At 43.2% G+C, this 21,800-nt stretch overlaps 2 protein-coding genes across 8 annotated transcripts in view; one reads left to right on the forward strand and one right to left on the reverse strand.

Annotated features, from left to right (window-relative positions):
• Positions 1–8,373, reverse strand: part of EFTUD2 (elongation factor Tu GTP binding domain containing 2) — a 31,170-nt gene extending 22,797 nt beyond the window's left edge. The window contains exons 1-9 of one of the 4 annotated variants that reach the window (XM_078766680.1): positions 8,226–8,373; positions 7,809–7,930; positions 4,556–4,721; positions 4,188–4,266; positions 3,543–3,618; positions 3,360–3,425; positions 2,363–2,398; positions 2,027–2,117; positions 1,705–1,787 (exon numbers count right to left, since the gene is read on the reverse strand). In XM_078766680.1, coding sequence (XP_078622806.1) covers positions 1,705–1,787; positions 2,027–2,117; positions 2,363–2,398; positions 3,360–3,425; positions 3,543–3,618; positions 4,188–4,266; positions 4,556–4,721; positions 7,809–7,922 — 711 coding nt within the window. In that variant the 5' untranslated portion in view covers positions 7,923–7,930; positions 8,226–8,373. Of the gene's footprint in view, positions 1–1,704; positions 1,788–2,026; positions 2,118–2,362; positions 2,399–3,359; positions 3,426–3,542; positions 3,619–4,187; positions 4,267–4,555; positions 4,722–7,808; positions 7,996–8,225 lie in introns of all 4 variants that reach the window. The other 3 variants (XM_068132836.2, XM_078766679.1, XM_068132837.2) reach the window with 3 other exon arrangements.
• Positions 8,374–8,542: 169 nt separating this feature from the next.
• Positions 8,543–19,430, forward strand: CCDC43 (coiled-coil domain containing 43). 4 transcript variants are annotated; one of them, XM_068132824.2, is made up of 6 exons: positions 8,543–8,672; positions 9,008–9,210; positions 14,062–14,143; positions 14,948–15,116; positions 15,552–15,607; positions 18,591–19,430. In XM_068132824.2, the coding sequence occupies exons 2-6, from the start codon at positions 9,022–9,024 to the stop codon at positions 18,776–18,778; spliced, it is 684 nt and encodes a 227-aa protein (XP_067988925.1). In that variant the 5' UTR covers positions 8,543–8,672; positions 9,008–9,021; the 3' UTR covers positions 18,779–19,430. The 4 variants fall into 4 exon arrangements, with proteins under 4 accessions (XP_067988925.1, XP_067988924.1, XP_078622807.1 ...); XM_068132823.2 differs by having other exon boundaries at positions 8,548–8,653; XM_078766681.1 differs by having other exon boundaries at positions 8,580–8,598.
• The last annotated feature ends 2,370 nt before the right edge of the window (positions 19,431–21,800 follow it).

Here is a 21,800-nt window from a genome sequence, read left to right on the forward strand (position 1 = left end):
ATTGAAAGACATGTTCCACTTGTTTGACCAGTCTGTGATTTTGTCCAGGTCTTCAGAGAGTGAGGAGGCAGCAGACTGCCGATCTGAGGGAAGAGGAATGGAGCAGCAGAGAGTGGAGTCATCAGCAAAGAGATAGAGAGGATTTTCGAGAGAGTCAGAGAGATCATTGATGAAGACCAGAAAAAGCACGGGGCCCAGAACACTGCCTTGGGGAACTCCAGCCTGAACAGGAAGAGGAGATGAGAGAAACCCATTCAGGGCCACACGTTGACGACGACTAGAGAGGAAGTCCGCCAGCCATGCGTGGAGATTTCCATGGATACCAAAGGAGGAGAGTTTGGTGAGCAGAGCGGGGTGCCAGACCGTGTCGAAGGCACGTGATATGTCGAGGGAGACAGCTCTAATTTCCTGTTTGGCATTGAGGACCTCCATCCATTGTTGAGACAGCAGAAGCAGCATGTCCAGAGTAGAGTGACCTGGTCTGAAACCAAATTGATGATCAGAGATCAAGCCATTGGAGAAGAGGAAAGATTTCATATCCGAAGCAATGATGGATTCCATGACTTTGCTGATAATTGGGAGAAGGCTGATTGGTCTGTAGTTGCTAGGATCTGTTTTTGCACCTTTTTTGTGCAAAGCGGTGATGTTGGCTGATTTCCAAGCAGATGGCAGTTTACCTTGAGCAAAAGAGAGGGTGAAGAGAACAGAGAGAGGGTGAGATAGAGCAGCAGAGCAGGATTTTAGGACCCGTGGGCTGATGCCGTCGGGTCCAGTTGCAGAATCAGAGTCGAGGGTTGACAAGACCATAGCAACTTGGGATATTTGATCTGAAACCATTCTCAACTAGAAACCATTCCGTTGAAAACAATTCTTAACTAGATTCATAGAATACTTACCCTGCGCAGTCAACTTGGTGCGAGCCAACTCTTCTGTTATTGAACATTTTTTTTTTTTCATCCAATATGGCTGCCAGATCACGTGAGCAATGACATCATAAATTTATATTCTCTAATAAATCAGATCAGAGAATCAATTCTCTAAGAAATCAAATTATGACGCCATAATTACGGCACCAATGACGTCATCGTTAACAACACCTATTCCCCATATGGAGTTATTTACAATGAGCCACGTTTCAATTTTTTCCATGGAGCGGTTTTGGAGATATAGAGGTGCAACGTTTTCGGGTTTTTCCAAGATAGCGCCTGTACCACATGACCTATGACGTCATGATTATCAATAAATAATTCTACAGAAGGAGGCGCTCCTATGGTAAAATTTTGTGTCAATCGGACCAACGGTTGCGGAGAAAATGAATTTTAAAATGCACACACGTACGCCACACATACACACGTACGCAACCGAATGCCCAACCTTGCTTTTCGCTTCGCGAGCACAGGGCAAATATCCCAAGTTGCTATGGTCTTGAATCATGGCAGGTGAAATGAAAGACTTTGAAACCATTTAAACAGTGAAAATAATATATAAAAATGAAGTCTGGCATGTCTGCATAACAATATTTAAGGAAGAAAATGATTTTCAGATTGATTGTCAAAGTGAGGAATTTCAGCACAATTTCCATCCGAGAGTGCTCAGAAGGTCGAATCAAGAAAAACACTTCTCAAAAATATTTTTACCGCAAAGGAAAACCTTTTACATCAAATATGCTTCCTGTCAAATTTCTGAAGAGGATGAAAACCTTACCCCTTCAGCAGCATCAATGAACAGCACAATTCCGTCACTCAGTCTGAACGCTGCTGTAACTTCATCGGAATAGTTAACGTGACCTGCAAAGTTTGTCACAACAAACGTGGTTTACGCGATTGATCGTCGGACCATGAATACACCAATTGGATCCTTTACAGCTGAATATTTCATAACTCTGAAACGTTGGCATAAACTTAGACATGCTCAGAAAAATCAAACTTAGAATGCAGAAACAGGAAGAACAACTATTTTTCAAACCAACAGCAAATGTAAGAACTTGATTTGCCAAATTATAAAAGTGACTGAACCCTAAACATACCCGGCGTGTCCATCACATTGAAGAGGAACGATTTCCCTTTTGAATCAGGAAGTACTAGTGTCACCGGTGTACTTTTTATGCTGAGACCACGCTGCAAAAGAGAAATTGCAATAGGCAAGAAAGCCATACTTATTGTATGGGGGAGAATTCTCCACAAAAACAAACACACAACTGTTGCAAAGAACAACTCGAGAAAATATGCAAGGCTTGAGAATCAAGATGTACACTACAGATTCCCTGACGGTAAAAACGTGCAGGTGCTTCTGCAAAACCAAGGTAGGAAGCAATAAATTAGCTGCAGGAGTAAAAAGAAAGGGGAAAATAAAATGATCTCACCTCCTGCTCTGTGAAGAGAGTGTCAGTGTAACGTAGCTGGGGGGTCGGAAAGGGGAATGGGATTGAAAACGAGAAGGAACATAGAGTTAAGTGCTGTTCTCCATCCAGATCCAGAATCAAGGCCGGATCATGTTATTTCCATCCTGCACCTAACTCTGTGATTTCACAGTCGTTTACAAGCAATACGTACTCAAGATCACATGTCCGGGAGGTAACTAAATAACTCCAAGTGCCAAAATGAGGTTCATGAACCTTTCTCTTCTCAAATGTTGACTTTAAATGTTGCTGTGAACAAAATCAAATCGCCTCTAAAAATTGTTAGTAAACTAGACATTATCGACCGATATGCCTCCACCAACATTAAGCCTTTGTTTACTCTAACTTTGACTGAAAACCTCAAGACAATTTGACCTCAATATCTAATCTGTACATATGCATAATGGTACATGTACTTAGTTTAGTTCAAATCCATACCTCGATAACATTTTTACCTGACATGACCTCTGACCTTTGACCTCTTGCTGCTAAATTCTAATCAGTTAATCTCTGTATCATAATATATACTGATATCAAGTTTCGTCAAAATCCCATCACTGATTCAAAGTTATTGCAGTAACAGGATTTTACCCAAAATAACCCTCTGACCTTTGACCTCTGGACCCAAAACTCTAATCAGTTCATCTTTACATCATTACACATACTTGTACCAAGTTTGATTCAGATCCCTTCAGTCGTTCTTAAGTTATCGTGGTAATGAAAACCTATCACAGACAGACAGATGCATGGACAACCCAAAAACATAATGCCTCCGGCACTTTCAGTGGCAGAGGCATAAAAAAACAAGAAATGAGGTTCAATATGCATCACAGGCAGTCTTTTCAGCCTACTTTGGTATACTATAAGCTGCGAGTTTGTTTGTTGCATTATATGGAAGAGGCTACTTTCAAGCAGAGGACGGATCACGTAATTCAAGGTGTTTCCCTTTCCCCAGACTCACATCCCGCTCCAGGTGCTTTCGGATTTCAGGATGAGTCTGTTCCACCAAGGTGTCTACAAAGCTCGACTGTATGAATAAGATGCACAAATAATCAATGATCAATTTCTCTTTGGAATTTGGTTCATTCAAAATCATGAACAAGTGACAGACTCGCAGATTCAAATTATGAACGAAGTACCTTACCTTGCCATGGTGGAGATGACCACAGAGTGTTACATTTCGAATTAGTTCAGGATTATCCATCAGATCTGCCAAGTATCTAAGGTGCAGAAACCCCACATTACAAACAATCCAATTTATGTGGCAGGCTTTCATCCATAAAACTATAACTCTATAAGGGTGAGCTTTGCGTTCCTTGTAAAGTAAGTGTCCGTCAGAGGCATTTAAGACCTTTTGTTCTGTTGTGTCCTGGTCCGTTCAGTGTACTCATACTAGCTAGCTCTTCCATGAGCCTCAACTATGTATATATTTTTAAAAATCATATGAAACTACATCTTCACAGCCTGGTTGCTATCCTCGTGGTGTCCATAGAGAAAGGTGGTGGGTCGTGAGCAAACCAAAGAAAGAAAAGCAAGAAAGAAAAGCCCCATGAATAAATTTGTCTTCTGTGGAGGAGGAGTCTGTCCAGGCACAAGTCTCAGCTTTGAAAAGTTCGCAGGTTGTCATGGACACCCTGATCCCGTACAGTGGATTATTAGTATTGTACATTAAAATATATAATATAAATCATTTTGAAAACTAAAGGGCAGAAATAGACAATTTTACAGAAATCTGTAACATCTAAATGAGCCAAACATAAAAACTGACAACGATCAGCAAATATCTTACTCCATGTCATAGACGGTGGATGGCAATTCTTGCTCCATCATGCGAAACTTCTTCCTCCGGATTGGTTTGATTATAGGTTCTGCAGCACACGAATGCAACACACTCACAAAACAAACTAAGGCTCAAGGAGGAATGCTGTACAGTGTACATGTGGGACAAGGACATTAGGAGATATCAGCAGGAATTACAAGAACATTGGCAGGTTATGGACGAAAAGACACAGGATATGGGATTTCAACTTAATGCAGCAATCCAGGCTCAGTGTTCAGATGGGAAACCTAAATGGGCCATCTTGGATTTGGAAGTCAGTTGGTGGCACAAGAAAGCTGTTACTCTCGTTAGTGTTATAAACATGTGACATAACTTACCTGTTAGGGGTTGCGTGTCCTCTTCCTGCACGACTGTTTCAACTTCCGGACCATACACCTCCTCAGCAGTGGGGTAATACTTCTTATCCTCATGAAGAACCACCTCCATCGTCCCAGGCTCGTCCTCGGCATCTCCCTCCCCTCCTTCGTCATCGTCATCACCGGCCTGTTGGTCTCAAACATGGCAGCAGTTTGCTCGTCTGCATTATGTACCCTCGGGACCCCGCTATTCGTGGGGGATACATTCCTGGAAAATCCACGAATTGTGAAACCGCAAATAGCGGGGCATTGTTTCAATGGAAAAAGGGGGTAGGGGGTAGGTTCCAGAGTCGTGAAAATCCACGAATAGAGAGAAACAAACCGCGAATGGAGAGGCAAAACCTGCGAATGGTGAGGCAAAACCCGCGAATTAGCGAATCACCACCACGAGTAGGAAAAAAAACCCCGTGAATTTGCGGAACACAGCCGTGAATAGGGAAAAAAGACCGCGATTTTGCGGGACACTTTTCCACGAATAGAGAAACAGGTTGCATTTTTTCACACGCGGAACCGGCAAATAGCGAATCCCACAAATAGCGGAACCGTGAATAGCGGAACCGTGAATAGCGGGGTCCGACAGTACTTTTGAATGGGCAATGACAACAAAATCGTCAAGTCGTTCATCACCAAATTAAAATTTAAAACCAACACATTTATCTTCTGCACAAAATGGCAATAATCACTTATCATAATCAATGTACCAAGCTATTCTTTACAGAGCGTCAGTGCTGTAGCCTCTCGGCAATAGGTATGCTGGATCGTATGCCGTTACCTTCCCAACAATCATTCCAGGCAGGAGGAATTTGTAACATGCCCAGGGAGCCGGCAATTACTCACACACTCTTCATTAGACACCGTGGGATTGTTACGGTCTGACAACTAACACCAGCTCACTCTGCTTGCAAAAACACCAGGATGGAAGTTTATAGCTAGGTCAGGATTCAAACCCAGGCTGGACAGCTCAGAGTGAGTGTGCATACATCTAGGCTATCCTGCCAAGACATATTTAGTAATCCTTACAAGACCTAAAACATAAAAGCAAGCTCTAATCTAATGCCACCACCTTAGTGGGAAAAACATTTTCAGACAAAAACACTTTCGAATATTTTAAATAATCGATAGTTTAATGATTAAATAAAGCTGATATATTTTCAGTTATAATTTAGTTTGTCATTAATTAAACATTTATACACTCAGCATTCTGCCTCTATCCATTGAACATGATTGTTCTTCCCAGTGTGTCATTAAGTGGGAATGGAAACCATGTACAGTTGTTTTAAATCAGAAAGGTTCGATGTTAAGGTGTTTATTAAAATATTAAGTCAATAATCCGCAGCAACTACGCTTTCCCAATCTGTCGACAAGATTCCCAAATGAAAGAAATAATCCTCGGTAACTATGCTTTCCCAAATTCATTTGAAATAAAATAAAGATTTTAATGGTTGAAGAAGAAAAAAAAAATCAGGTTTACAGCCATTGATGCAGCATCTTTTGCACCACCTTATTTAACATGTTAAATTAGTTATTCATGCCTGTTGTTAGTGGCCTATCAAACATCTTTTAAAATAGCAAGTTTCTTGTTTGGAATGATTTTCAATTTTTGTTTGACTGCAAGACAGACAGACAGACTAAAACAAGACCGAAAGTCTAACAGCGGCGTAGCCGGGCTTGTTTGATACTTTAGTTGAAGATAGACGTAATGACGTAGCGGGACACAAAACTGCCGCTACTTTAATATATAGAATATATATTTTAACCTCTAGTAACTTTGCAGTCACTTCAAAGAGATGTGTTACAATTACATTTACTATAATATTAACGTTACGTTATCGTTATTACGAAAATGATATTACTATAATACAAACCGAGGCTAATTCCTTACTTCCACGGTTAATAGTACTGTACACCGCTTATCATTGATTCATGAACCATACACCACTTCAATCCATTAACCTTCCATTCTCGACATTGGGATTAAAGTGCTATGGTCATATTTACTATTACGAAAACGATACTACTGAAACGAAACACTACTGTGTTAAGAAACCTGGGCTTAATTTGTCCGAAGTGGTTCGAAGGTGAGGCATGAAGCCGAAGGCCTATACGTACCGTATAGTTTGATCACCCGTAATGCCGATGCTTTCGATATTTGATGATCATTTTAACAATTTCACACAATGAAACGTTTGTGTTTCACACAATGAAAAACGGAAAGGTAGAGCATGGCGATTGTGATATATGACAGGTTCGACAATGTGTTCGGCCTGACCGAAATTGTAATTTAAATGGCGGTGTGCGGAGTCAGCCGCCGTAACCGCTGTAATGACATCAGACGTAATCACATCACCCTGGCATGTGACCAGATCCTCAGCTCTGATTGGTATACGTTTGAGGGGACATGCATATGGACGGACAAACACTGTTCTAGATGGTTTTGCCCTATGGGCTACGCCGGGATAATTATCTCACTCTTCTCTGCGTATGTGCGATCGGGACAAATACAGAGCCAAAGTACTACTAAACTACAGGTTTGGTTTCCAATTTGTGTTTAAAATATAACATTCAATTGAAATTACATTGTTCATCGAACATAAACTGACGTTTCTAGACAGACAGAGTGAAGCAATTTCTTAACCCCACTTTTTGCTTCGCGTGAGCAGGTTAACAATAAAAAAGACCTGACATAAACAAATTACAATCACTACACATGTAAACAATCACCCAGATATACGCAGCTACCTACCAGCCCTGCCAATATCCAGGTATGCACTATCCCCGAAGCATCTAAAATGCCTAACTCAAATTTAACCAATCTGCTGCGTCTGCTGGCATTACCTTTCCCAGGAGCTCATGCTGTGGATTTTACCTACACCTGCCCCACTACAGTTCTATATTGTCCTCTTCTTCACTCTAAGTATGTATGTGGCCACTGGTCCTGCCACTGTCCATTCTTCTTAAAAACCCCTCTGATGTCTCTACCCTTCATGATGTTAAACATCTATCAGATCCAGTTCACGGATCCAAACTTCATCCTGGTTCAGTTGTGCAATTTTAGCTTCTCCAGAAACGTTGCATGGATCTAGAACATGCGTCACATCACATCAACACTTACATTTACCAAATCAAATCCAAATGAAGAAGAAGAAGAATATAATAGAGGAATAGGAAGAGGAAGAATAAGAAGAAAGCAAAAAGGGGTTGAATGAACCGTCACCTCGTCTTGAACATGATCCTCCACATCTCGAAGCTCATCCAAGTCATCTTCATCATCGGAATCGAGCTCAGGCCCGATGTAATTGCCAAACTCATCATAAAGGTCCGTATCCATGGCGGGGCCTGAAGGGAAATGACTCGGTTGTGATGGTGCCACACGTGTCAAGTGAGCACACACGGGGTCGTACCTGTCAGGTTACGCCGACAGTAAATAAATTAATGTATTTCCTCACGAGAAATTGTCAAAAAAAATATAAAGAAATTTCCGAATAAAGCGCAGACTTGATCGTGCGCGCTTTTTAAAAGTCGCCTCAGTGCGCCCGACGTCAGCTATACGTTCCACAATGGCAACGATCTCCTCAAGCCTTCAACTCAGATTTAGCAAGATACATTAAAACAAAGAACACGTTGAACGTACCTTGAACGTATCACGTACCTGTGATAAAATATCCCTTTTGCCGGTAGATGGTACAGGCCGCAATTCACCGAATGACCACACTCTGAAAGAAAAGAAAAACCCCGAATGATACTAGGCGATGTATAATCAAGGGCTCAATACGTTGGTCGGCCGGTTCCGATTCGATTGGACCATTCGTCAGCTAATATGCTTTTGTTTTTTTGTTTTTTTTACTCTATCAAACGTCGTAATATTACTTACAGTATAATGTGGAGAGATATGTTGAAATTAAATGCATTCAATGTTTACACCACCGACAAAACCTGCGTCTCTCTACAAATACTCTTCCTTTTGGCTCACAAGGGCTACCAACTTTATCGCCATTGTGGTCACAGCCGCCACAGTTAAATATTTCATTGGCGGTCACACCTGTAATGAGCCACCTGACGGTTGAGTTACTCTTGTATTGTATGCACGAAAGGGCATAAAGATTTTGTTTATTTATGGCTGTGGTCGTTTTCATGCCGTTTTAATTTATTACATAAAATTACAAATACGGCTGTTTTATTCTCTTTTGTTTCGCTCGTTGTTTATTACTTTTTCTTCTTTGTTCATGTATTGAGTGCGTGGTGTATACAAGTTGCTTTGGGTACTTTCGCATCGTTGTTTTATTTTGTTTTTAAATGTGTAGAAAAGTGGAAATCCAAAGTTTTGTGCGTGCGCTGTTTGTTTAAAGTTTGGATCTGGAGAAAAACAATTGATCTGATGGGCAGTGATAAGACATTTGTTCCCTGGATATTTAGAGACCTACTCATTTATGAGCATCATGGCGACGAGTGGAGGTTCTGGTTCCGGCAACACGTGCCCGGAATGGCTGCGCGATCGTTTGGAAGAGCTGGGAGTGGATGCGGACGTGTACGGTGCGTACATCGGCGGCGTGATGGAGGGTGACGAGTCGGACGCAGAGAAGCGGGAAGCGTTGAGCGATATTCTCTCCGCGATGCTGGTACGGCCTAGGTGGGCTGCATGAGACGATGAGGTCACGAGGTAACCGCACGGTGCTGGCGCGGCGCAGCTGGGGGTGCCCACGCGGCGGTGCTGGGGGTGCCCACGCGGCGGTGCTGGGGGTGTCCGCGCGGCGCAGCTGGGGGTGCCCGCGCGGCGGTGCTGGGGGTGCCCCGCTCGGCGGTGCTGGGGGTGCCCGCGCGGCGCAGTTGGGGTTCCCGCGCGGCGCAGCTGGGGGCGCCCATGCGGCGGTGCTGGGGGTGCCCCGCTCGGCGGTGCTGGGGTGTCCGCGCTGCGCGACTGGGGTTTCCCGCGCGGTGCAGCTGGGGTTTCCCGCGCGGCGCAGCTGGGGTTTCCCGCGCGGCGCAGCTGGGTTGCCCGCGCGGCGCAGCTGTGGGTGCCCGCGCGGCGCAGCTGTGGGTGCCCGCGCGGCGCAGCTGGGGTTTCCCGAGCGGCGCAGCTGTGGGTGCCCGCGCGGCGCAGCTGGAGGTGCCCGCGCGGCGCAGCTGGGGTTTCCCGCGCGGTGCAGCTGGGGTTTCCCGCGCGGCGCAGCTGGGGTTGCCCGCGCGGCGCAGCTGTGGGTGCCCGCGCGGCGCAGCTGTGGGTGCCCGCGCCGCGCAGCTGTGGGTGCCCGCGCCGCGCAGCTGTGGGTGCCCGCGCCGCGCAGCTGGGGTTTCCCGCGCGGCGCAGCTGGGGTTTCCCGCGCGGCGCAGCTGGGGTTTCCCGCGCGGCGCAGCTGTGGGTGCCCGCGCGGCGCAGCTGGGGTTGCCCGCGCGGCGCAGCTGGGGGTGCCTGCGTGGCATTGCTGGTGGTGTTACTGTGATGCTCGAGGTGTCCACACGTTACCAACCTCTTCATGCTGTGACCTCACGCCTCCCCTCCTTTCCCGACATGCCTCATTCAACATTAGATTTTTAGTTTTGATTCGGCAAAGCGATTCTATGCATCATCTGAAATCCAAAAGCTTTGGGACCATCTATTTATTACATACAAAAAAGGGAATTTTGCCTCTTCCACATGAGACGTAAGTTTTGCTGTACCTGTACTGCCATTTCCTCCTAATTTCCTCTCACTACTCCTCTATGCCTTTTCGTCTCTTTCCTATTCCCCCAATTCATTTCCCTTTCTCCATTTGCTCCCCCAACCAAGTGCATGAAGAGAAAGATGACCCCCTAAACGATCACAAGTATATTTGTAGGTGCAATCTACCATGACTGTGAAATTTGGTTATAGAACTTGCAATACAATAAAATGCATATTGGATGCCTGGTGTTCGCTGTCCTACAACAGTAGCTAGCTGCACCAGTGCGAGTCTCATCGTCCCAGGTTGGGGTGGAGGGTAATGGTAATGGTGGTGGTGGTGGTAAAAGGTGGGCTGTAAACTGTTTTGAAGATTGTGTCTTTTGATATATATGTATATGTATATATGTATGTATGTATGTATGTATGTATGTATGTATGTATGTATGTATGTGTGTGTGTGTGTGTGTGTGTACAGTGCATTCAGAAAGTATTCAGACCCCTTCACTTTTTTCACATTTTGTTATGTTGCAGCCTTGTGCTGAAATCGTTTAAATTCATTTTTTCCCTCACCAATCTACACTCAATACCCCATAATGACAAAGAGAAAACAGGATTTTAGAAAGTTTTCCAAATTTATTAAAAAGAAAAAACTGAAATATCACATTTACATAAGTATTCATACCCTTAACTCAGTACTTAGTTGAAGCACCTTTGGCAGCGATTACAGCCCTGAGTCTTCTTGGGTATGACGCGACAAGCTTTGCACACCTGGATTTGGGGATATTCTGCCATTCTTCTCTGCAGATCCTCTCAAGCTCTGTCAGGTTGGATGGAGACCGTCGGTGGACAGCCATTTTCAGGTCTCTCCAGAGATGTTCGATTGGGTTCAAGTCAGGGCTCTGGCTGGGCCACTCAAGGACCTTCACATAGTTGTCCTTAAGCCACTCCTGCGTTGTCTTGGCTGTGTGCTTAGGGTCATAGTCCTGTTGGAAGGTGAACCTTCGGCCCAGTCTGAGGTCCTGAGCGCTCTGGTTCAGGTTTTCATTAAGGATATCTCTGTACTTTGCTCCGTTCATTGTTCCCTCAACCCTGACCAGTCCCCCAGTCCCTGCTGCTGAAAAACACCCCCACAGCATGATGCTGCCACCACCATGCTTCACCGTTGGGATGGTATTGGGCAGATGAGTGGTGCCTGGTTTCCTCCAGACATGACGCTTAGGATTGAGGCCAAACAGTTCAATTTTGGTTTCATGAGACCACAGAATCTTGTTTCTCACAGTCTGAGAGTCCTTTAGGTGCTTTTTTGCAAACTCCAAGTGGGCTTTCATGTGTCTTTCACTGAGGAGAGGCTTCCGTCTGGCCACTCTGCCATAAAGCCCAGATCGGTGAAGTGTTGCAGTGATGGATGTCCTTCTGGAAGTTTCTCCCATCTCCACACAGGATCTCTGAAGGTCAGCCAGTGACCATCGGGTTCTTGGTCACCTCTCTTACCAAGGCCCTTCTCCCCCGATTGTTCAGTTTGGCCGGGCAGCCAGCTCTAGGAAGAGTCCTTGTTGTTACAAGCTTCTTCCATTTAAGAATTATGGAGGCGACTGTGCTCTTGGGAACCTTCAATGCAGCAGATATTTTTTTGTCGGCTTCCCCAGATCTGTGCCTCGACACAATCCTGTCTCTGAGCTCTGCAGGAAGTTCCTTTGACCTCATGGCTTGGTTTTTGCTCTGATATGCATGGTCAGCTGTAAGACCTTATATAGACAGGTGTGTGCCTTTCCAAATCATGTCCAATCAATTGAATTTACCACAGGTGGACTCCAATCAAGGTGTAGAAACATCTCAAAGATGATCAAGGGAAATGGGAGGCACCTGAGCTAAATTTCAAGTGTCATAGCAAAGGGTCTGAATACTTATGTCAATGTGATATTTCAGTTTTTTCTTTTTAATAAATTTGCAAAATTTTCTAAAATCCTGTTTTCTCTTTGTCATTATGGGGTATTGAGTGTAGATTGATGAGGGAAAAAATGAATTTAAACGATTTCAGCATAAGGCTGCAACATAACAAAATGTGAAAAAAGTGAAGGGGTCTGAATACTTTCTGAATGCACTGTATATATATATACATACAGTCGTGGCCAAAAATATTGGCACCCTTGCACTTTTTTCAAATAACTCACAATTGTCTCAAAAATTAAGTTGAAATTGACAAAAGTATTTGGTCTCCACAATTCTTTATTTCACTGTTAATATTACAGAACCTTTGTTTTTGATTCAGAACATAATACTGTATATCCTTTTAAATCAGAAAATAAAAAGAAATGGCATTGACAAAATTATTGACACCCCAGACTTGATATTTGGTAGCACGGCCTTTGGACAAAATACTGCAGCCAAGCGCTTCCTGTAGCCATGAACGAGCTTCCTCCACTTCTCCACTGGCAGTTTATCCCACTCTTCTTGTGCAAACTGCTCCAGTTCTCCCAGATTTGAAGGGCGCCTTCTCCCAACTGCTGTTTTCAGATCTCCCCACAGGTGTTCAATGGGATTTAGATCTGGACTCATTGCTGGCCACTTCAGAACAGTCCAGCGTTTTGTCTTGAACCATTCCTGGGTGCTTTTTGAAGTGTGTTTGGGGTCATTGTCCTGCTGCAAGACCTATGGCCATCGATGGAGACCCAGCTTTCTTACACTGGGTTAAACATTGTGCTCCAAAATGCCTTTGTAATCTCCTGATTTCATGATGCCATGCACACATTCAAGGTACCCAGGGCCAGAGGCAGCACAGCAACCCCAAAATATCACTGAACCTCCTCCATGTATGACTGTAGGGAAGGTGTTCTTTTCTTTGAAGGCTTCATTTTGTTTTCTGTAAACATAGAGATGATGTGCTTTGCAAAAATCTCTAATTTGGTCTCATCTGTCCACAGGACATTCTCCCAGAAGGATTTTGGCTTGTTCATGTGCGTTTTGACAAACTCCAGTCGGGCTTTCTTATGTCTCTCTCAGCAGTTGGGTCTCCTGGGTCTCTTACCATAGAACCCCCTTTCATTGAGTTGGCAATGGATGGTGTGAGTTGAAACTGTCATACCTTGTGTCTGAAGATCAGCATGAATCTGTTTGGCAGTTAATTGAGGTGCTTTCTCCACCATTCAAACAATCCTTTGCTGCAATCTTCGATCAAGTTTTCTCTTGCGGCCACGTCCAGGGAGGTTGGCCACAGTGCCATGGGCCTTAAACTTCCTGATAACATTGCGTATGGTGTACACAGGAACATCAATGTCTCTGGAGATGGACTTGTAGCCTTGAGATTGTCCATGCTTGGCTGCAATCTTGTGCCTGACCTCCTCGGACAATTCTCTGGCTTTCTTTCTTTTATCCATGCTCATTGCGGTTCACACAGTGCCACTAAACAGCAGAACGACTCCTTTTCTCTATTCAAACTGGTTGAATGAGTGATTTTTATATCCAGGAACCTGCATCTCACCACAGGTGAGTTCAGTCCCAAAGTAAAGGAGAATCACCTGCTTGAAATCGAATTGTTTCTAACAACTTCTAAACGGTGCCAATAATATTGTCCGGGCCATTTTTGGGGATTTCTGTGTGGAATAAGTTCAGATTTAGGGGGTTTTGTTCAGCTTTCTTGTTTTGTTCCACTGCAAACCAAAGAAACACATATGTGGATACCAAAATATTTTTTTATTTCAACAATTTTCTGGAAGAAATGATGCATTATTTGAAAAAAGTGCAAGGGTGCCAATATTTTTGGCTGCGACTGTGTATCTGTGTGTGTGTGTGTATGTATATGTATATATTTGTAACTTGTTTACCTCTGCAGGAGGATACATCACTCGATGATCTCTGCTCTGAAATTGTTTCCAAGTGGAACGAGATGCAAACCTGTCTACATTCATCTGAAGGTTTGTGCTTTCCGTCGTGTTAAATGAATGACATTATTGACTCAGAATTCTCAAACAGCCATGGAAAGCAATTGAACTTCACACGGCCAGTGAGTTACCTCGTATTGTGAAGATTTGGATGATGCATGAAAGGCTTCCCGATTGCACATCGACCTTGAACATAAACTTGCATAATTGTGACATTATCAAACGAATCTGTTTTGTTGTTATTCCATTTTGTGTGAAATACAGCTTTGGTACAGAAACTCTCAAAGGAACACCACCAACTTGGAGGGGAAGGGGTGTGGTGTGGGTGGAGCATTTTTCCAAATGAATTTATGTAAATTATTTGATTGATCTGAATGTATAGTTTGTCCGTTTTCTTCCAAATCTATATTAATGCCGTTTTTGATGTTCTGGAAAACTCTGCCGTTTCCTCTTTTTTGCAGACAACTGCAAATCTATCATAGCGTCTATCATAACGTATACCCCCATCACACTGATAAGTAGATAGCAGCTGCATCGCTCTACTGATGCGGAATTCATTACATGTATGTCTGACGACTATAACATGTTCTTCAATCCTGATGAATGTCGGTCTCATGCTGTCACCGCTTAGCCACTGGAAGAGCTGTTCAGTCTTTTGATATTCTAGGCCTCACTATCAGCCTTGACTTCCCCTGGCCCAATCATATGGCAAAAGCAGCCACAGACTGGGCATCATCTGCAAGTCCGTCATTCCTTGAAAAAAAAAAAAAAATGGGAACTACTCTCATTTGTCCGTATCTCAATGGAGTACTGACCACATCATGCATTTGCTGCCAGGTGGAGAAGACAGCGTTCAGGTACTGATGGGACTAATGGAGCGGCAGGTCCTTTTGGTTGAGTCTGCTCCAGCTTCGGCCTCCACGGAAAACAATGTGGAGGAGGCAGAGGAGAGGCGTCGCAGAGAAGCGCTAATTGCACAATACGGCATGCTCGAAGAGCACGATAAATATCCTTTGAAAGTGATCGGTCGGTGATCATTTCACGATGGTTTGAGTGGAAGTACATCGTCTACTAATCTCTAATTTATACTCATAAGATCTGACTTTTATACTATCACTAACACTGTAGTTGTGTGGCCTGGGGTTGCATCTTCCTACATTGCCATCCTGCCATCTTCTTCTTGCCTTCCCCATTTGAGCCAGTCTTTGCTTGTTCGTGGATTTTGGATCTATTACAGACTCCCTTAAAATAAGCAGTTAACAACATTAAAAAAAACTTTTGAAGCTTGTCTGCTTATCCGTCCACACATTGTGGTCAGCTTTCGTGCCTTGTCTTCAAACATCGCTGCCTGCCATCTGACTTGTGATGCATCTGTTGTGATTTTTATATTGGGGTGTGGAACCCTACCTTTTCACATGTACGTGGTCCTTAATGAGGGCACTGTTGAAGAGGAAGAAGATGGCACGAGTGCATCCGGCAACACCGACGAAGATCCGGGTATCCTATTTTGCCAAAGCGTGTGAATGTCGTGATAATCATCCCATGTCCCATATACACTCATAGCATGTCTTTTGCAAGGTGCTGTTCATATTATTTAAAAAATTATGTTACGCTTTCAATAACGAGTTTTAGACAAACAAACCAAAAACAACAACAACCACGGTCCCCGAAAAACGCCAACCCCCGCTTTGCGGGGAAAAATGGCCTCTAAACGTGTTTTTTTGTTTGTTTTTTTTAAGACAAACATCAAGCACAATGCTGTTTTGATGCAGTCTATGTGATCTTGTTAAACGAATAGTTTTTAAAACGGATTTTGATTCGTCAGTCCATGTCAAATTGTTATCCCCACGTTTTTTTGAAAAAGATAGCGTCCACGTCCGAAGGAAGCAGTTCAGTTTGGCATTTTTAATATGAAATAGGCAAAGCCAAGAAACAAACAAAATCTATTCGAATTGGTTACCCTTTAAAACCCACCAGAATTACCCTTTAGAATGATCCTGTAGTATTCATCATGGTGGGTTAGAAAGGTTCTTCTTCTTCATTTTCGACGAACGGATGGAAGGAAGGACGCAGCCAAATATTGAAGCAACTTCACCACTTAAAAATGGGTGGGGGAGGAGGGTCTATTGTAATTGTCGATGGCTTCCGAAACTGTTGGGCAGAAATTCACTAAACTCGGTAGTTATGATCAACACATGGCCCAAAGGTGTACGAGCAGCATCATATTCGGCCTCGCCCACTTGGGGCGGGGTCAAAAGGTCATATACCTGGTCATATACCAAAAGGTCAAGAAGTCAATTATGGGCACATTTTAAACATTTAAAAATGGAACTTTGTACATTCGATCAACATTGGTGACACATAAAATATGTAATGATTTTGGATTTGACCCCCTGGTCATGTCCCATGGGGTGAGGATTTGGGGCCACAGGGGTCCAAGCAGAAATTTGTTTCACTCAAAATTTGATATTGCGTCATTCCGAGTGGAACTTTTTACCACCTTTCAACCTTGCTTTTGGTGGGAAGCGTGGGAATTTGCGATGGCGCTCCATCGACTTCGCTCTAGCTCGTTTTAACGAGAGGACGTGTATCGTTTCACCCGTTTTACTGCTTTCTCGTTAAAACAGTTTAAAAGCATAATTTTTTTTTTGGACTAGCAGAGTTACCCGGCGTTGCCCGGAAAATAAATAGTCAGTCACGTGTGTGTAGTGAGCTTTTTATAGTCATAGGAAGCCACGCCCCTTTGGCACGCCCCTAGTCTAAATCTGATGCACCCATGTTTTTTGTCGTGAAAAATAAACCCCCCCATGGACCCCCTCTTCCTTCTCTAAGTCACTTCCTTAAGCTGTCCATGAAGCACAACCGAACAAACAGACGTTCACGAATAGGGTTCTAATAAAGATAAAGATTATAATCCAATAATTATATAACCAATAATTATTGGTTCCTCACGTAACATCTACAGGTGAAAAATGACTCAATTCCAGCAAATGCCATTTTAATTACTTTTCGAAGCAGCTTTTTTGAACAGGTAATTTTGAACGTCTGTATATTGATGTATGCTTCTCGCATCGTGTTTAGTCCTTTTTTTCTGAATCTTATTTTATCAATAGCACATCTATATATCTATAAAGCTGTTGACTTTTTGCTCCACCAAATAACAGCGAAACGGCATTGAGTAAAAGGGTGAAAATTCTACAGATGCTGTGATAAATAACTACCTCTGTCGGTTTGAATGTTTGAAAGAGAATAGACATCTGGATCAATTTTTGAATTAAATTTAAATCCCGATTTATATAATTATATATATAAACACGAGTTGTCTCTGTGTGTGTCCGCGTTTTATTCAGAGATGGCTGAACGGATCTTCATCAAACTTTCAGAGGTTCATCAATGAGTGCCTGGGAGTTTTAGGCCAAAAAAAAAATTGAAAAAAAAAAAAGTTCGTTTTTTTGGAGTTTAAAAATAAATAAATTTAAAAAAATCGCTCGATAGTGCCGAAGCCTTTTTAAATTAATGACAGTTATACACAAGTACACATTCGCATAAATAAAATACAAAACAATTACCAGACATTTGAATACACATAAATCGAACAATTCCGGAAGTGTACGGATTTGGTGGTACGGCTTCTTCTTCTTCCTGATCGGCATCACACTTAACTGAGAAACGTGAGCCACATTCACTCAGAAACGTGAGCCACTCCCCTTCCTCTCCTGCCTCCCCCCTCCCCTCCCCTTCCCCCCCTCCTCCTCTCCCCACCCTTCCCACCTCCTTCCTCCCCCTCCCCTCCCCTTTAAGATATAAATTCTGCGTAAAAGAGCTTCCACTTCTGACTGCTCCCCTTCCTCCTCTCCCCACCCTTCCCCCCTCCCCTCCCTCCCCCTTTCCCCCCCCTCCCCTTTAAGATATAAATTCTCTGTAAAAGAGCTTCCACTTCTGACTGCTCCCCTTCCTCCTCTCCCCACCCTTCCCCCCTCCCCTCCCTCCCCCTTTCCCCCCCTCCCCTTTAAGATATAAATTCTCTGTAAAAGAGCTTCCACTTCTGACTGCTCCCCTTCCCCCCTCCCCCTCTCTGCCCCCCCTCCCCTCCCCTTTCCCCTCTCACCTGCCCATCCCCCCCTCTTCCTCCCCTCCCCCCCGTTCTCCTCCCCTCCCCTCCCGTTCCTCTGCCCTCCCCCGCCCGGCAACGCCGGGTACTTCTGCTAGTTTAATTATACACAGTACTTTGCTAATTCTACACTGCCAAATGGATGTGATAACGAGGATTGTATCCGTTCATATCCACCGTTAATTTGTAATTTAGTTTTCCTGTTTGGTTCTTTTGTAATTTTGTAATTTTAATAAGTACGACGTGGTGGTAAACACCTTAGCAATTGTTTTGAGAAATTTGAAGTTCCTTGACTTCCCCGTCAATGCCATTGCCCTTCCCTCTCCTCGCACTGCGCTGGTGGCCTGGCTTACCCTGTGATGCTTCAAGTCATGTTCCAAAATACCAATGCGTCGAAGGTCGCACAGGCACAGCGCGAGACACGAGAGCGATCACGCTTGGAGACTCAGCAGCGACGAGTGGACAATGCGCAGCAACGGGAACGTGACCGACAGGCCCGGCAGGAGAAGCTCGATGAACGGCGCAAGAAGTGCCAGCGTGGGGAGCGACGAAGATGAGCATGCTGGGACCATCCTCCATCCCGACATTAACTGCAAGTCGTACTTGCCAATGTTTGAGGCTATTAGAGAGTGGGAGTCGACCCACATTGAGTTATTGAACATGCGCTTCCCTTGATCGTATTACATTGGATATGGATGTGCCGTTAGCTTGGGGACTTTACTTCTGCGTATAAACCAGGGTGAGTGCCACTAAGCATCAAGTGTGCGGCCATCAAGTGCAAAACGGAACGAGACAACACACATTGGCTTTTGGTTCCAAAGTTGATTTTCTCTTCTCCATGTCCAGCAAAGTCTACCTTTGCCCCAATTTGTACTTGTCAGTTACAGTTGGCAAAGCAATGTGATGTTAACGCGATCTGTCATTGTTAAAGACGAGCTCTGGTTTAATTTGTGAACGTGTTCTTAACCGCAAGTATTTGATGGCGAACAAGGATTGCAGCTTTATTCGATGCTGTTAACCTGGACATTGGTTGGTTTTTTTTTTTTTTTGACTGAAGGTATGTTTTACCTTGTGTTACTGCATTTGCATAATTTGTGAATTGTAATGGAATGCAATGTCTGCTGAAAAATCGAGGTTGAATTGTCTGTTTGACAAATCTGACATTTTAAGATTTAAAATAGCATTTTCAATAAAGTTGTGCAAACTTTTTGCTGTTGCCGTTATAAGCATGAAATTGAAGGGCTGACATTGTGGCCTTGAGGCCTCCGAGCCATCTAGCCTGAGTTCACATATCGGCCCTGTGTCTTGGTTTTAACCAGAGGGTGTGATATGTTTCATGCGTTTTACTGCTTTCTGGTTAAAACGATTTCATAGCAGTTTTCTTTTTTTTCTTTTTTTGGATTGTCGGTTCCTCACACGAAACATCTACAGGTGAAAAACGATGACCTCCCGCAATTGTATTTACTTTTGGAAGCAGCTTTTTTTTTAGCTAGTATTTTGAACATCCGTATATTGATGTATGAGTCTTGGTGTACGATGTCTAATCCTTTCTTCTGAATCTTATTTTATCAGGAACACATTTAATTTTTAGCTCACCTGCAACGATGTTCCAGGGAGCTTATGGGATGGTGCGGCTTCAGTCCGTTAAGTTATGGGATGGTGCGTCGCAACTTTTCCGAAACTCCTGATGGGATTGTGACCAAACTTGGTTAAAATGATCATTGATATGTTACAACTCGTTTGTTGAGGGCATTAACAAAAATTCCGATTTTAAAAATTGCATATGAACAATTAATTACGTATGAACTATTAATTAGGCATGAACTATTAATTATGTAAAACATTAATTATGCATGAACTATTAATTATGTATAATCTATTAATTATGCATGAACTATCAATTACGTATAACCTATTAATTACGTATGAACTATTATTGGGTATGAACTATTAATTACATTTGACCGTTTGCGTATGACCTATTGATTGCGTATGAACTGTTAATTACATATGACCTATTAATAGCATATGAACTATTAATTGTGTATGACATTAATTACGTATGACCTATTAATTCCATATGAACTGTTAATTGCGTATGAACTATTAATTACATATAAACTATTAATTACGTATGAACTATTAATTTTGTATGAACTATTAATTACATTTGACCTATTAATTGCATATGACCTATTAATTACATTTGACCTATTAATTGCATATGACCTATTAATTGCATATGAACTATTAATTGCGTACGAACTATTAATTTCGTATGAACTATTAATTACGTATGACAATTCCGTATGAACTGTTAATTGCGTATGAACTGTTAATTGCGTATGAACTATTAATTACATATGAACTATTAATTACGTATGAACTATTAATTGTGTAGAACTATTAATTACATTTGACCTATTAATTATGTATAAACTATTAATTACGTATGAACTATTAATTTCGTATGAACTATTAATTGCATATGATGATCAAAGTATTGAATTGACAAAGTATTTGCAAAGTATTGACATGGGCATTGAGGAAGATAGGAGTGGAGGAATGGTTGATCAGAGTAGTGATGGCAATGTACAAAAGAGCGCGCACAGCTGTAAGGACGAAGGACGGGAACAGTGGTGAGTTTGAGGTGAAGGTGGGAGTGCATCAGGGGTCGGTACTAAGTCCACTACTATTTGTAGCTGTGATGGATGTGCTGGCTCAGAACGTAAAGGAGGGTTTACCGTGGGAGTTGTTGTATGCAGATGATCTGGTGTTGATTGCAGAAAGTATGGATGGACTGAAGGAGAAGATGAACAAGTGGAAGGAATGTATGGAGACAAAAGGTCTGAAGGTGAATATAGGAAAGATGAAGGTGATGGCAAGTGGTAAAGCATGTGGTGAGGTGGAAAGAACTGGGAATTGGCCATGTGCTGTGTGCAGGAAGGGTGTCAGAGTGAACTCCATTCAATGTACAATGTGTGCTGAGTGGGTTCATCAAAAAGGTAGTGGTCTGAGAGGGTCATTAACCAGTGTGGCAGCTACATTCAAATGTAAGGTGTGCAGAGAGGGAGCTGCAGATGGAGGAAATTTTGAGTTGGATCTTGGAGACGGCGTGAAGTTGGAAGGTGTGAAAACATTTCGCTACCTCGGAGACGTGCTGAATGGAGAAGGTGGATTAGACTCGGCAACGGTTGCTAGAGTGAGGTGTGCATAGAAGAAGTTTCGGGAACTGAGTGGTGTGCTGATGAGGAGGGGAGTGTCGTTGAAGCTGAAGGGAAAGGTGTATGCTGCATGTGTGAGACGTGTTATGATTTATGGGAGCGAGACATGGGTAATGAATGTAGAGCAGCAACGAAGGCTGGAAAGGGTGGAAATGCGAATGGTTCGGTGGATGTGCGGAGTATCGTTGAGAGGGAGGAAGACAAATGATGAATTGCGAAAGATGATGGGAATAGAGCCTGTGATTGATGCTGTGAAGAGGAACAGGTTGAGATGCTTTGGTCATGTGTTGAGGAAGGATGAAAGTGACTGGTTGAGAAGAGTGATGGAAATGAATGTAGAATAAGTAGAGGACGG

Source organism: Myxine glutinosa, chromosome 12, assembly GCF_964187855.1.
Source record: "Myxine glutinosa chromosome 12, kmMyxGlut1.1, whole genome shotgun sequence".
NCBI lineage: Eukaryota > Metazoa > Chordata > Myxini > Myxiniformes > Myxinidae > Myxine > Myxine glutinosa.